This window comes from Mobula birostris, chromosome 3, assembly GCF_030028105.1.
Source record: "Mobula birostris isolate sMobBir1 chromosome 3, sMobBir1.hap1, whole genome shotgun sequence".
NCBI classification, from domain to species: Eukaryota; Metazoa; Chordata; class Chondrichthyes; order Myliobatiformes; family Myliobatidae; genus Mobula; species Mobula birostris.
In genome coordinates, this window is record NC_092372.1 from 49,214,795 (window position 1) to 49,228,737 (window position 13,943).

Genomic DNA, 13,943 nt, shown 5'->3' on the forward strand with positions numbered 1-13,943 from the left:
ATTTACAGAGAGCTAGTTTGCACTCAAAGGGCCAAATGGCCCCATCCCATTTGTTGCCATTATCTAACCAATCTTCTTAGGCATCCATTAGTCTCATGAGACCATGGATTTGTGCCTTGGAAGGTTTCCAGGGCACAGGCCTGGGCAAGGTTGTATGGAAGACCAGCAGTCGCCCGTGCTGCAAGTCTCCCCTCTCCACGCCACTGATGTTGTCCAAGGGAAGGGCATTAGGACCCATACAGCTTGGCACCAGTGTCGTCGCAGAGCAATGGGTGTTTAAGTGCCTTGCTCAAGGATACAGGCTGCCAAGGCTCGAACTAGCGACCTTCACATCACTGGACGAACGCCTTAACCACTTGGCCATGCGTCTAACCAATACCACAGAATTTAACGTGATCTGCTCAAATACAATACTGAAACTACTTGTAAAAGAAGCCTTTCCCTAGCCAGCTGCACTCGTACCAATATTAAAATGTTCTCTCGTATACATTTTAATGACGTACCCTTTGCTTCTAATACTCTGTTTTAAATTAATGTCAGACTGTTTCACAAATTGTTATTGCGTGTTCTTTTTACCAATTGACACTTTTGTTGAACCATCGGTACGAACAACTTCAGGCCATTAATAAGCATTCTGAGATGTGCTTTTCAAACTCGATCGTCAATGGCGCCGTAGGACGGTGACCATGCTAATCTGCAGATACTGTACCAGAAGATGAGTTAATCACTCCGTCAGTTAGTAAGATGATGTTGATTCATCTCTTTACAAAACAGGTTAACATCCATTCTTCACGCCCCTTCCAAAACACTAAAAAATATTCTTAGAGATATCTGTCAGGTTTACCTCTAAAACCAGCGCTCTCTGTAAAATAGCGATTCCCTTGAAATGACAGGCTTTCAGTATATATACTTCAACAACTTCGATTGATTTACCACACGCCCTCTCCTACTTAGAGGCTCTGCGTGATACTTCCAGGACCTAATCCCCAAGGAAGAGTGGAGTGGCCAGCGCTGGGCAGAGGCGGGGTCTGCTTGGAGCCGTCGTACTGGGCGGCGGTTGAGAAGGCTGAGGAGAGCTGCCAAGATGAGCGGAGGCGCGCGAATTTGCAGCGGCTACTCCAACGTGAGGGAGGAGCTGGTAGCAAGTTTCAAGTGTCCGAGGACGACAGACGGCAGGGACGAGGCTTACTGCTGCGGCTTTTCCGATTTCAAGTACTGCTGCAATGAGGCTGGCAACTATTTCCCCTACCCGCACGGCTACATGTGGTCGCTGAGGTAAGTCGGGTGATTTCCTGAAGGGGCAGAGTACAGCAGAGATATGGAGAGGAAATTGGAGCCCACATGGCAAGAAGACCCAAGAGCCTGCAGACGCTGGAATCTGGAGCAACACACCAGATTTTGGAGGAACTGCTCTGCGGGGACTGGCCGGATCAACGTGGGCAGTTAACGTTTCCTACGGACATCCCTTAATCTGTTCTGGGCACCATGTGTGTTGCTTAGGACAAGGATGAGGCAAGTAAGGTGAATATGGGAAAATGAAACCGAGCAATCTCACTTCAAAGTAGCAGACTGTTTGTATCCCAATCCTGATGTTTTCTGATTTACTGTAATTTATGTTAAGTGGGGCACCTTGGGGTGGGGTGAGGTGGGGGGCTGGAATTTTAAACTGGCCACTGTAAATTGCCCTGGTGTCACCGAGGTTACAATCTAGAAAGAGTTCATGTGAGAGTGGGAGATTTTGGTTTCAGGGAATAAGAGGAATGGGGTAGTTCTGTAAGCCGATATTGACTGGACGATAAACTGGTGAAGGAACCCAGTGGCCAGGCCACATTTGCGGAGGGAAATGGACAGTGGACATGTCGGGTCGAAACCCTTCTGAGCAATGCTGCACAAACCGCTGAGTTCCTCCAGCAGTTTGTTTTATTTTTGTTGCTCCAGATTTGAGTATTTGCAGTCTCTTGTGTCTCTATTGACTCTTGAGTCTCCAATGAAATCGAATAATCTGGTGGTACTAGTTCGCAGGCAATAAATCATTTCGAATTACACAGTCTGTTGACACCCAGGTACTGTAAATGCAGCAGACAGGTTTCAGATCCCACAGCAATGAAACGAAAGAAATGTTGATGTACTTTGTAATTTAGGACTGAGTGCGGCATGGAGAAGCGAACTCCCTCCTGGGCAGTGTCGCACTCCGTCAGTTTTGCACCGTGGCTTTGATGGTGCGCTGGAATACACAGTGAGTCCTGAAGCCTCTTTTCTGTATCACAAGCCGAACCAGGGTAACATTTGTTGGGCTCAGGGCGGTAATTACACTGTATCATGTGTCCTAGAAGGAACAGCATAAGATTAAAAATTGGCGAGTTAGAGCAGTGACTGTGGGAAGAGAGGTTGGTTCATTGCTACACGGGAAGAAACCTGTTGCACGATTGCATTGCCGTTGCAAATTAAGTGATTTTTCTTTGTGAAATCGTCAACTATGTTAATACAGTATTAGATTGTCTCCTCCACCAATTTCCAAGTATGGATAATATATTTTGTGCTTTATTAATAAACAAAAATACAAGGTACTTCATGTGTTTGGTTTTTAAAAAAAACTGAGTTTGGGTCAAATTCAAATTCACTGTTAGAGTCGTTTATCTGTGAGTGATGTGACTGAGCTTTTTAACTTATGTGCTATGTTTCCTTATGAAGTAGAAGGAAGCTATTCAGCCGATGCAGTGTAACCTGGTTTTTGGAGCAAATCTACTGCTCCACTATTTTCCCTGTAATCTATTCTGTCACATTCTTGTCAACTCTCCCTTAGATTCTAAAATCTGCGCACGTCATGGGCAACTAACCTATCCAGCCCCACGTGATTGGGGAGGGGGAGGAAACTGAACCACCCAGCGGAAACCTACAGTAGCTGTTCACAGGGAGAACATGCAAATTCCACACAGAGGTCAAGATTGAACCGGTTTTCATAATTATTATATGAAAAACCCTTCCGTTGTCTGGGTGGGAAGGGACTATAGAGTATACTCTATGCACAAGTTATTTATGGCATCTTCTCAAGGAAGATAGGTCAGAGTTATCTTTCCTTGAATTCTATTGTGATTTGCCTGATTCACCGAAGGTATTACATGATTCTCTGTTTCAGGGCAGTCCACAAGAAGAAAATAGCTGGTTTCCTCTTGTATCTACAGCTCTTATCTAGTGGCATGAGTGCACAATGTGCAGTGTCCAATGTGCGGTACCTGCATTAATAGCTTTTTTTAAGTCATTTATCTGGAATTTCTTTCTCTAACATTCAGTGCAAAATAGCTTTTGTATTCGCCCATTGTCATTATTCTACTTTTTCCTATCCATTGTAAATTCAGCAAAACAAAAGCTGTGATACTTCTAAAACCTCAAATCAATATGAATTTCTTCCATGTAAGATATTTGAAGGTAGATGAATGTGTTCTTTATGGCACAAATATTTTAATTCCCAGATTTTTCAAATTATTTCATTGCTCAAACTCACTTTTAGATTTGAACTTGCGGTCGATGGATTATCAGCCCAGGTTTCTGGATTACTATCAGTGTTCCCTCATCTTATTTACAGCAGCTCGGACCAACCATTACTCAGAGCAGGAAATTTTTACACAGCCTGTAAACTGCGTTGTATCTTACATGGTTTTCTGTAATATGCATAGTTCTTACTGCACCACCTCCCTGGTATCCTTACATATTTGGCCATGAATTTCTTGCACAGAATGCATAGAAGCATTATTTTTAATTGTTAAGATATTGAAATCAATTACCACTTTGTCCATATCAAAATTAGACTTCTTTCATGCATCTTGCTCACGCTGTCATGTTCTTTTGGAGTTTCAGTTAACCTGCAAAATTCTTCTGGTGACATGCAAAATTTGGTAATTCCATCTATATGAATTCTTGGTTAAAATATCATTGTAAGTAATCTAGCTCCCTTCTTCCCATTTTCTTCCACAACGGAACTTATCCTCAATTTTCACTTCTGCGCAATTGGTGCATACATCATCAGTATCATGCTATGTAAATTATCACCAATTTTTATTTTTTGTTTTTGATGGGAAGACAGTAGTGCAGTATCTATAAGTTGCAAAATCCATTCTGTCTTTACAAGCATTGTTCTTAAAAGCACTTAACTCTTCTGTTTTTCTTACTGACAATCTTAGGATGCTAATAATAATGATTATTATTTGAAAAATGTAACAAGATAAGTCAAAAATTTATAATTTTATTAAAATAACTACAGTCATACAAACTATTTGAATTTTTATGTTGTTCTAACTTTTTATTAATTTAAAAATTATTAGGTTATAATTTTTTTGGAAAGATTTCTGACCAAAATAGGCAGAAAGAGATTGTTTCACATCAAACAAACATAATCCACAACTCACCACACAGGCAAATAATGTCACGCAGTCAAAACAGCTGAAGGTACAATAGCAAAAGTAAAATGTTTTGAATAGATGGCATCAATGTTCAGTGGGCTGGTGGTTTATTAATGATGAGCTTCTGTTCTGTGTTTATTATTACAGTTCATTACAACTTGAAACACTGACTGTTTACATTGAAGCTCTACAATGTTTCAACATAAAAGTTGTGGTTTTATTATTGTGGTTATTACTTAGAAATATTGTGAATATTGTGGATTATATTCATTAACACATTATTAATTACAGGGTATTTCACAATTATATTAATATAGATTTCAAAATGTTATTAACATTACATAAAAGAAATTGGCAACAAAGGCTATGTGCACAGGGGCATTTCAGTTACTGTGCAGCTGTGCATCCGTGCAGTTTAGAGGGAACAGTGACTTCTACTACAGTTAAGTAACCACTGCATTACTATTGAGATGAGACTTTGACCTCATATTGTCTCCATGGCTTAACTTACTCTCAGTTCTGACTGTCCAGTTTTGTTCCAGAAACCCTCGTCCACACCTTAATCATTGCTGGACTCAATTGCTCAAATCTTCTCCTGTCTAATCTCCCAGTCTCCAAGGTATTCATTCAAATTTTACTCTTGCCTGCACCAGATTTTGCTTTCCCACACATCACTACAGCAAAAATATATTAGATCTTTACTGCTGCAGATCAGAATTAAAATTCTTCTTTATGACTTTTAATGCCTGCTAACTTTTAACACAGAATGTAATAAAAATATAAACCTAGCAATTAAATAGAAATGTTTACAATTGCAATACTTGTATGAAGATAAGTATACTTCTAATTTACTGCCAAGAAATCAAATTCATGAATATATTAATAAAGTAGGATTTACAGGAAGAACATGTAAAATGAGATGACATGTTTTCAGACCACTAACTTTTCATTACAGAAGGCTTAGTGTTAACGCATATTTATAGATATCTGATTTATATATGAATAAAGAATGGAGGAGCAAAGTTAACATTATTTACATTGTATAATAAACTAAGTTGTATTTCTGTTTTAAATTACTAAGTTCATTTCAGTTATCTAAGCTAAACTTTTCATTAATGTCACAAACCTTTATCTTTCCCTTAGACTTAATGTGGATTTCAACAAATATATTCCAAGAGTGTTCATCGTCATCATCATTATGTGCCATGTCATATGATGCAGGTCTCATGGTCTTCCACCTGCCTTTCCATCTGTTGTTCTTATTCCTTTCTCCACCCATGACCATGATTATTCTTGGGAAATTTTTCTACAGAAGTCGCTTGCCATTGCCTTCTTCTGGTCAGTGTCTTTACAAGGCCATTATCAATACTCTTCAGAGATTGCCTGCCTGGCATCAGCTAGTACATGATATGCACCAGCTGCCCATAACATCCACCATTTGCTCCAATGTCTTCACGTGACCCATAAGACCATAAGACATCGGAGTAGAGTTAGGCCATTAGGCCCATTGAGTCTGCTCCACCATTTAATCATGGTTAATCTTTTTTTCCCCCTCCTATAAGACCATAAGACATAAGAGTAGAAATAGGCCATTTGGCCCATTGAGTCAGACCCTGATCGGCAGACTAAACAGGCGCTACACCTTACCCAACGGTGATCTGCAGGCTAGTGAAGGGAAGGAGCACCTTTGATAGAAAAATATCTCCACCCATCTGAAAGTGCTAGTATACTGTATACTATTGATTAGATTGCCTCATTACCATTTAATTTAAATTGGCCTTAAAGAATTACAGCCAATTTGTGAGGCAGGGTATTTGAGTGCAATTGATATCCAGATATTACAAGTGATCATTAAATTAAACCATGTCCAAATCAAACCAAATTAAGAGCGTATCTTTTTTTCTTCTTTTATTCAGTATAGGTGCAATGGTGGGATTAGGAGTTGCTGCCCTTCTTCTACTGATATTTATCTTCAGTGTTTTTGTGATGTGCGGCTTATATCTCTACAATAAACCTCAACGATTAGATTCAGGCCTCAAGCTTCAAAACCTTGCAACATCTCCAAAGCAAAAGGGTAAGTCTGATTCATAAGTAATAAATTACTACAAATGTACCAGCTATGATCGCTCCTCTGGTCCGAAAATAACCATACTTAAGAGTACACTTTTTTTTGCTTCGACTTAATGTAATTGCTATACTTTCCTAACTTCTCAATTTTCTGTGAATCACCTTGAAGCAAAGTGCACATTGTTTTGATAAATTTTGACTGAAGGCACACTGGGGGGCTAGTCTACTGACACAATTTGGGTAGAAGTGAGGAATAAAAAAGTGATGGCCTAACTAACAGGACTGACTGTATTATAGATCTCCAAGTACAGTAGTCGGGATTTAAAGGAGGAAATTTGTAGAACGATGGTAGATAGTTGCATGAAATATAAAGCTGTGACAATGGATGATTTTAACTTTCCAAATATTGACTGGGACTCCCATACTGTAAAAGGACTGGATAGTACAGAGTTTGTCAAATGTGTTCCCAAAAGTTTCCTTAATCAATATGTAGAGGCCCCTATTGGAGAGATACTGGATTCTAGAAAATGAGACAGGGCAGGTGACAGACAAGAGTGTAGAGGAACACTTTGGACATAGTGATAATAATTCAGAATCAGAATCAGAATCAGGTTTATTATCACCGGCATGTGATGTGAAATTTGTTAACTTAGCAGCAGCAGATCGATGCAATACATAATATAGAAGGAAAAACACAAAATAAAATCATAATAATAATAAATAAGTATATCAATTACAGTATACGTATATTGAATAGATTAAAAATTGTGCAAAAAACAGAAATAATATATATTTAAAAAGTGAGGTAGTGTTCACAGGTTCAATGTCCATTTAGGAATCAGATGACAGAGGGGAAGAAGCTGTTCCTGAATTGCTGAGTGTGTGCCTTCAGGCTTCTGTACCTCCTACCTGATGGTAACAGTGAGAAAAGGGCATGCCCTGGGTGCTGGAGGTCCTTACTAATGGACGCTGCTTTTCTCAGACACCACTCCTTGAAGATGTTCTGGGTACTTTGTAGGCTAGTACCCAAGATGGAGCTAACTAAATTTACAACCCTTTGCAGCTTCTTTCGGTCCTGTGCAGTAGTCCCCCACCTCCAATACCAGACAGTGATGCAGCCTGTCAGAATGCTCTCCATGGTACATCTATAGAAGTTTTTGAGTGTATTTGTTGACATACCAAATTCTTCAAACTCCTAATGAAGTATAGCCTCTGTCTTGCCTTCTTTATAACTGCATCAATATGTTAGCACCAGGTTAGATCCTCAGAGATCTTGACAACCAGGAACTTGAAACTGCTCACTCTCTCCACTTCTGATCCCCCTATGAGGATTGGTATGTGTTCCTTCATCCATTAATTCCATTAGTTTCAAAATATTATGGAAACGGATAGGACTGGTCCTCAGGTTAAGGTTCTAAACTGAGAAGTGCCATTTCTGATGGCATCAGAAAGGATCTGGCAGTGTGGATTGGGATAAGTTGTTTTCCAGCAAAGAGGTGCTTGGTAAGCAAGATGCCTTCAAAACTGAAATATTAAGAGTGAAGAATCTATATGTTACAGTTATAATAAAAGGTAAGACTAAAGGTTTAGGGAACCTTGGTTATCAAGGGATATTGAGGCCTTGGTAAAGAAAAGGAAACAGGTTTACGCAGTTTGAATTAAATAAGGCATTTCAAGAGTATAAGAAGTGCAAGAGAACACTGAAAAGAGAAATCAGGAGAGCTAAGAGGGGACATGAGGTTGCTCTGGCAGACAAGGTGGAGAATCCTGCTGTTACATGAACAGTCACCAGAGCTTCTTTTCAAAGCAGCTCCTTTATTCGACAAAACAAGGTACAGCTGGCATCATAAGGAGACACTTTTAGTGGAAATGCCTGCTGGCCCAGCCTGGGGCTCCATATTTTATGTGTCAAACATCAAAGAACAACTCTATATTTACAATGTGTGGACAGTGCTTTCTTTGAAACTACATACAACCTTCACACCTCCTGATTCACATCCACACCACAAATACCCAAATGAATTTCAATCAGCATTGTCTGGATTCACAGCTTTTAGGAACCCACTGTTCAGAGCAGCACTCCAAGTTAAATGCACTATACATTTTCAGATGTGAAGACTGGTAGCCAAAGCCAATTGCTGAGTATATATGTCCTAAACCCAAAAATCACATCTTCGATAGCTACATTAAGAGCAAAAGGGCAGCAAGAGACAAAAATCGACCTCTTAAAGATCAACATGGTCTCCATTTATGGATGGAGCTGAAAATATGGGGAAATTACTTTTTTGTTTACATCTATATTTACTTAGGAGACAGACACAGTCTATAGAACTGATGAGGTCATGGATTATGGAAGTGGAGATGCTTGCTGTCTTGTGGTGAATTAAGGTGGATAGGTCCACAGGACATGATGAGGTGACCCCCTCAGACCATGTGGGAGATAAGTGCAGAAAAGCAGGGGCCTTGGCAGAAACATATAAAATGTCCTTAACCATGGATAGTTACGAGAGGACTGGAAGATAATTAGTGGTTTTCTGTTGTTTAAGAACGTCTCTAAGAATAAGCCAGGAAATTACGGGTTAGTGATCCTGTCAAATCAATTGTGAGTAAGTTATTGGAAAGTATTCTAAGGGGCAGGTTATATAAGTATGACGACTCAGGATGAAGTAGTCCATTGGATCCAATGTTGGCTTAGTGGGAGAAGCCAGATAGCGGTAGTAAATAGTTATCTTTCTGATTGGAGGCTTGTGACTAGTGGTGTGCTGCAGGGGTCGTGCTGGATCCATTGTTGCCATACATATCAATGATCTAGTAACTGGATTAGCAGATTTGCTGATGACACAAAGATTGGGAGGGCATAGTATGAGGAAGGCTATCAAATGTGTGGCCTGAACAGGCAGGCATCTCCCAGTCTTTATCCAGCTAATCAGACTCAGAACTTGCATGTTGACATTTCTGAGGTTAGCTTTCCTGCATGAAGATTCCCAAGTCTGTCTGCACCTCTGATTTCTGAGTTTGCTCTTAGTTTAGAAAATAGTCTACGCCTTTACTTCTTCCATCAAAGTGTATGATCATGCACTTCCCTCCACGCTATTCCACCTGCCACTTCTCTGCCCATTCTCCTAGTCTGTTGCAATGAACAAGGTGAACCCAAGCGCAGGACACAGGCACGGAGGTTGCGTTAGAATGTAGATGCAGGCATGAGCATTGAATGGCAAACAGGAGAGAGTGCTGGAAGGCAGGAGACAGGCAGAACTGATCTTGACATGGAGAGTAGAAAGGGAAACGGCAGGCAGAACTTTTCTTAGCACGGAGAGACGGAGTTACACAGGTAAACCTCGGTGCTGAGGTAAAACTTAACAGCTTTATCTTGACACGGATAGACTGAGTTTCACAGGCAAACCTTGGAACTGGAGTAGAACTTAGAAAACTTATCTTGACACTAAGAGACTGAGTTTCACAGGTAAATCTCGGTACCAAAGCAAAACTTAGAAAACACTGTCCTAAGTGGCCGGGAAACGTTAATTACCACACAGGCAAAACCAATGATCTGGCAACTAGTGGTTGCAAAGCTGGAGTTCTTATGCTGCAGGTCTTGATGAAAACCAGGTGTGTCGCCATCAAAGGAAATTAGGAGAAAATGGGGAATTAATGGTCGGAAGCATGGCACAATTAAAGGGAATTAGGAGAAAATGGGGAATTAACGGTTGGGACTGTGACATAGTCTGTCTAAGTCCTTCTGAGGACTCCCTGTTTCCTCAACACTACCTGCCCCTCCACCTATCTTTGTATCATCTGCAAACTTGGGCACAAAGACATCAATTTTGTCATCCAAATCATTGACATACAACATGAAAAGGGATGGTCCCAACACAATCCCTGCAGAACACCACTAGACACTGGCAGCCATCCAGTAAAAGCCCCCTTTATTCCCACTATTTACTTCCTGCCAATCAGCCAATTTTCTATCCATGCTATTATCTTTCTGGTAATGCCAAGGGTTCTTAACTTGTTTTTGCAGTCTCATGTGCAGCATCTTGTCAAAAACCCTCTGAAAATCCAAGTAAACAACATTCATTGACTCTCCTTTGTCCACCCTGTTTGTTATTTCCTCAAAGAATTCCAACTGATTTGTCAGGCAAGATTTCCTCTTAAGGAAACTATGCTGACTTCAGCCTATTTTATTATGTGCTCCAAGTTTCCAAAATCTCATCCTTAATAATGGGTTCCAGCAATTTCCCAGCCACTGAATGCAGGCTAACTAGTCTATAATTTCCTTTCTTTGGCCTCTTTCCCTTCTTAAGCAGTGGAGTGACAGTTGCAATTTTCCATTCCTCCGGAACCATTCCCGAATCTAGTGATTAGTGAATGATTACTACTAATACCTCCACAATTCCTTCTGCGACATCTTTTAGACCTTTCAGCTTTCAAGGCATCTTTTCCTCAGTAGTAACAACTGTACTTATTTCCGACTCCTGACACTATTGAATTTCTAGCGTACTGTAAAGGCTGATGCAAAATACGTATTAAATTCATCCTCCATTTCTTTGTCCCCAATTATTATCTCTCCAGTGTCATTTTCTAGTGGTTCGATGTCCACTCTCACCTCTCTTTTACTCTTTACATATTTGAAAATACTTCTGATATCCTCATTTATATTATTGGCTAATTTACCTTTATATTTAATCTTTTCTCTCCCCATTGCATTCTGATTGCCTTCTGTTGATTTTTAAAAGCTTCCCACTAAGTGTTGCTATTTTGTATACCCTCTTTTTTGTTTTTTTTGCTGTCTTTGATTTCCCTTGTCAGCCACGGTTGCCTCATGCTCCTTTTGGAGTACTTCTAATAAAGTTGTGGAAAATAACAATAGAAAATGCCAGAAGCATGCATTAGGTCAGGCAACTGTTGTGGAGAGAGGGGCAGAGTTAACATTTCAGGAAAATGGCATTTTGTCTGAAATCAGTGCCCTGCCAGCTGCTTCATTTACTGAGCAGCAGCTTGAATATCTGCACAAGATAATCAGAATATCCTTGAGCCTCTTCTCTAGGTGTCCTTCAAGCTGCTACGTATTCCAGGAAAGACTGCTTTGTTAGAAAGCCATCCACACAGGTACCCGTGACGCAGATAATAAATTCCTTGAAATGCTGTGCTCACAACACATGGCTGAGTCACTGGTATCTGCAGATGCAAGAGCTATCCATTGAATATTGAGCCTTTAAAATCATGCCCCCAGGCTTTGGAGCTGGCATTAACCCTCCACTCCATTGTCTGATATATTCTGTTCCAGGGAAGATCTTCAATTCATTGTACTTCGTTTGCAGTGCAATGTGATTTTATTTGCCTCGATCATTGAATCTTTGCAATCATTTTTCTCTGAGTTGGTGTTTGTGAAGAGTTTGTTTGAAGGCATATGGTCATAACTGCTGGCGTGGTTCAGTGTACAGGGCCCATGGCTATGTTACTTCAACATATCTAGGGAGGTTAAAATGTTTCCTCAGGGTGAGAAAGAATGCTTATGACACTTTCACCAGAGTACCATAAGGTTTTCACAGTATAGTTGCTTGATAGTTAGTGCTGTCAGAAGGGAAACAAACTCTTCATTGATACCTGTGCTATACTATCCTGTACACCTTAATGGCCTGTCTTTCCAGAAGCAATGAGTCCCACGTTTTAAGTAGAAATAAACAGAGATACCACAATTATTCACATTAACTCAAGCCTGGAATAACTTCAACTAGAGTGCATAAAATACTACATTTCTGTTGGGGATTGTACCTCGTTGAGAAATTAAGTCTCTGTTGTCTATACTATGTACATTAATTATGTTTTCTTGAATGTTATGGATTTTCACTTTTGTTAGATGGAGTTAAAGAGCAATAACTATGTAGCTGAGTTCCAAGGTATTCTCCACAGATAGTCACAAGCTTATGCTGTAACTTATTTCACTACTAAAACATATTTTAACTGTCCATTTATGCCTTTTTGATCAGCTTATGCTTGATATTCATTGCTAGATGTTAGCTCAGTGGGATTGTGGCTTGGCTCAGTACTATGAAAACAGTATTGCTTGGAAATTAATGTAACAATGTTCACCTGAAACATGTATGGTTTAATTCAATAGGATATATGAAACACCCACTCCTGAAATAAATAGTGCTATACACATGCATAGTGCTAATGTTAAAATGTCTTCCTGTTAGCATTACTGTGACGAACTCTGTAGGGCATTTATACCATTATTTTTCCTTTCAGTTCAAAAATAATCTTCAAAATATAATACATTTTCTATTAAAATATAATATAAATCTTTAAATTGTTTTACAATATATTGAACTGTTTAAATTTTTTGTGTCTGTTACCTATTTAAACTCTTCAAATCCTTTATAAAGATTGTAAAAACAATGATTAAAGTTACACCAACTCTGGTGTTGGACAATTACTTTCACATTAACTTTACAAAACTTGCAATCTGGCTGCAGGTTTTCCCATACAGTGCATAATATGAGTCACATTCATTCATGTAGACAGAGCACAGTTGTGCAAAGATGTAAGGCATTTAAAAAAATATTCCTGAAGAAGGGTCTCAGCCCAAAATGTCGATTGTTTATTCATTTCCATAGATGCTGCCTACCTGCTAAGTTCCTCCAGCATTTTATATGTGTTGCTCTGGATTTCCAGCATCTGCAGAATCTTCTGTGTTCTTAAAATTGACCTCCAAAGGCTGATTGGGAGTATACGTATGGAGTGGGAAGATACTTTTGTACATATGACTATACCTCACATCTGAAGATAATGAACGGATAGCTCTGGATGAAGAGAACAATCCACTGGGATCTGCAGCACATGCTACCTGAACACAAGTTGTGGCTTGGGTCACATGTGTGAGGGTGTCTGATGCCGAAAGACCCAAAACACCTGCTGACCTCAGGTTACATCACTGATGATGTCTTCAGAGCATCATGAGATGTATTCTTCAAAAAAAAACACTGATTTTACATTATAAAACAAATAAAAATGGGAACTTATTTTGATGCATGGATTCAAAATAGCGTATACTGAATAATCTGCATCTGTTTCACATTCTTGTACAAAAAATATTCACTGTAAACCTCACCTTTTTTTTGTGAAGGGAAAAAGAAAAACGAACAAAGAAGTTTGGAAACAACACTGCAACCTTCACCATCAGCAACCCCGCCACCCATCAACAACAGAATTGGTGAAGAGGAACTGTTAGCTACAGCAGTAGAGACTGAAATTGCAGCAATCAAACTCTCCTAAGTTTGTTAAGTAAATTACGCAAGTTCTATTTTAAAATTAAATGTTAACAGCACTTCATTAAGAGAAATAAATATATAGATCAGCATAATCTAAATTCTCTATACAAGAAAGATTGCTGTGACAAGTACATGAAATCTATGTAGTAGTAATAAAATTATATAATCTCTTAATGATGTTTCTTTAATGTTCTGTGACAGGCTT

The 13,943-nt window shown here is 39.4% G+C and overlaps 1 protein-coding gene across 1 annotated transcript; it reads left to right on the forward strand.

The window, feature by feature from the left end:
* Window positions 1-1,084: 1,084 nt before the first annotated feature.
* Window positions 1,085-13,742, forward strand: LOC140194587 (protein shisa-like-2B). The gene is made up of 3 exons (XM_072251808.1): window positions 1,085-1,275; window positions 6,314-6,471; window positions 13,594-13,742. The coding sequence occupies exons 1-3, from the start codon at window positions 1,085-1,087 to the stop codon at window positions 13,740-13,742; spliced, it is 498 nt and encodes a 165-aa protein (XP_072107909.1).
* The last annotated feature ends 201 nt before the right edge of the window (window positions 13,743-13,943 follow it).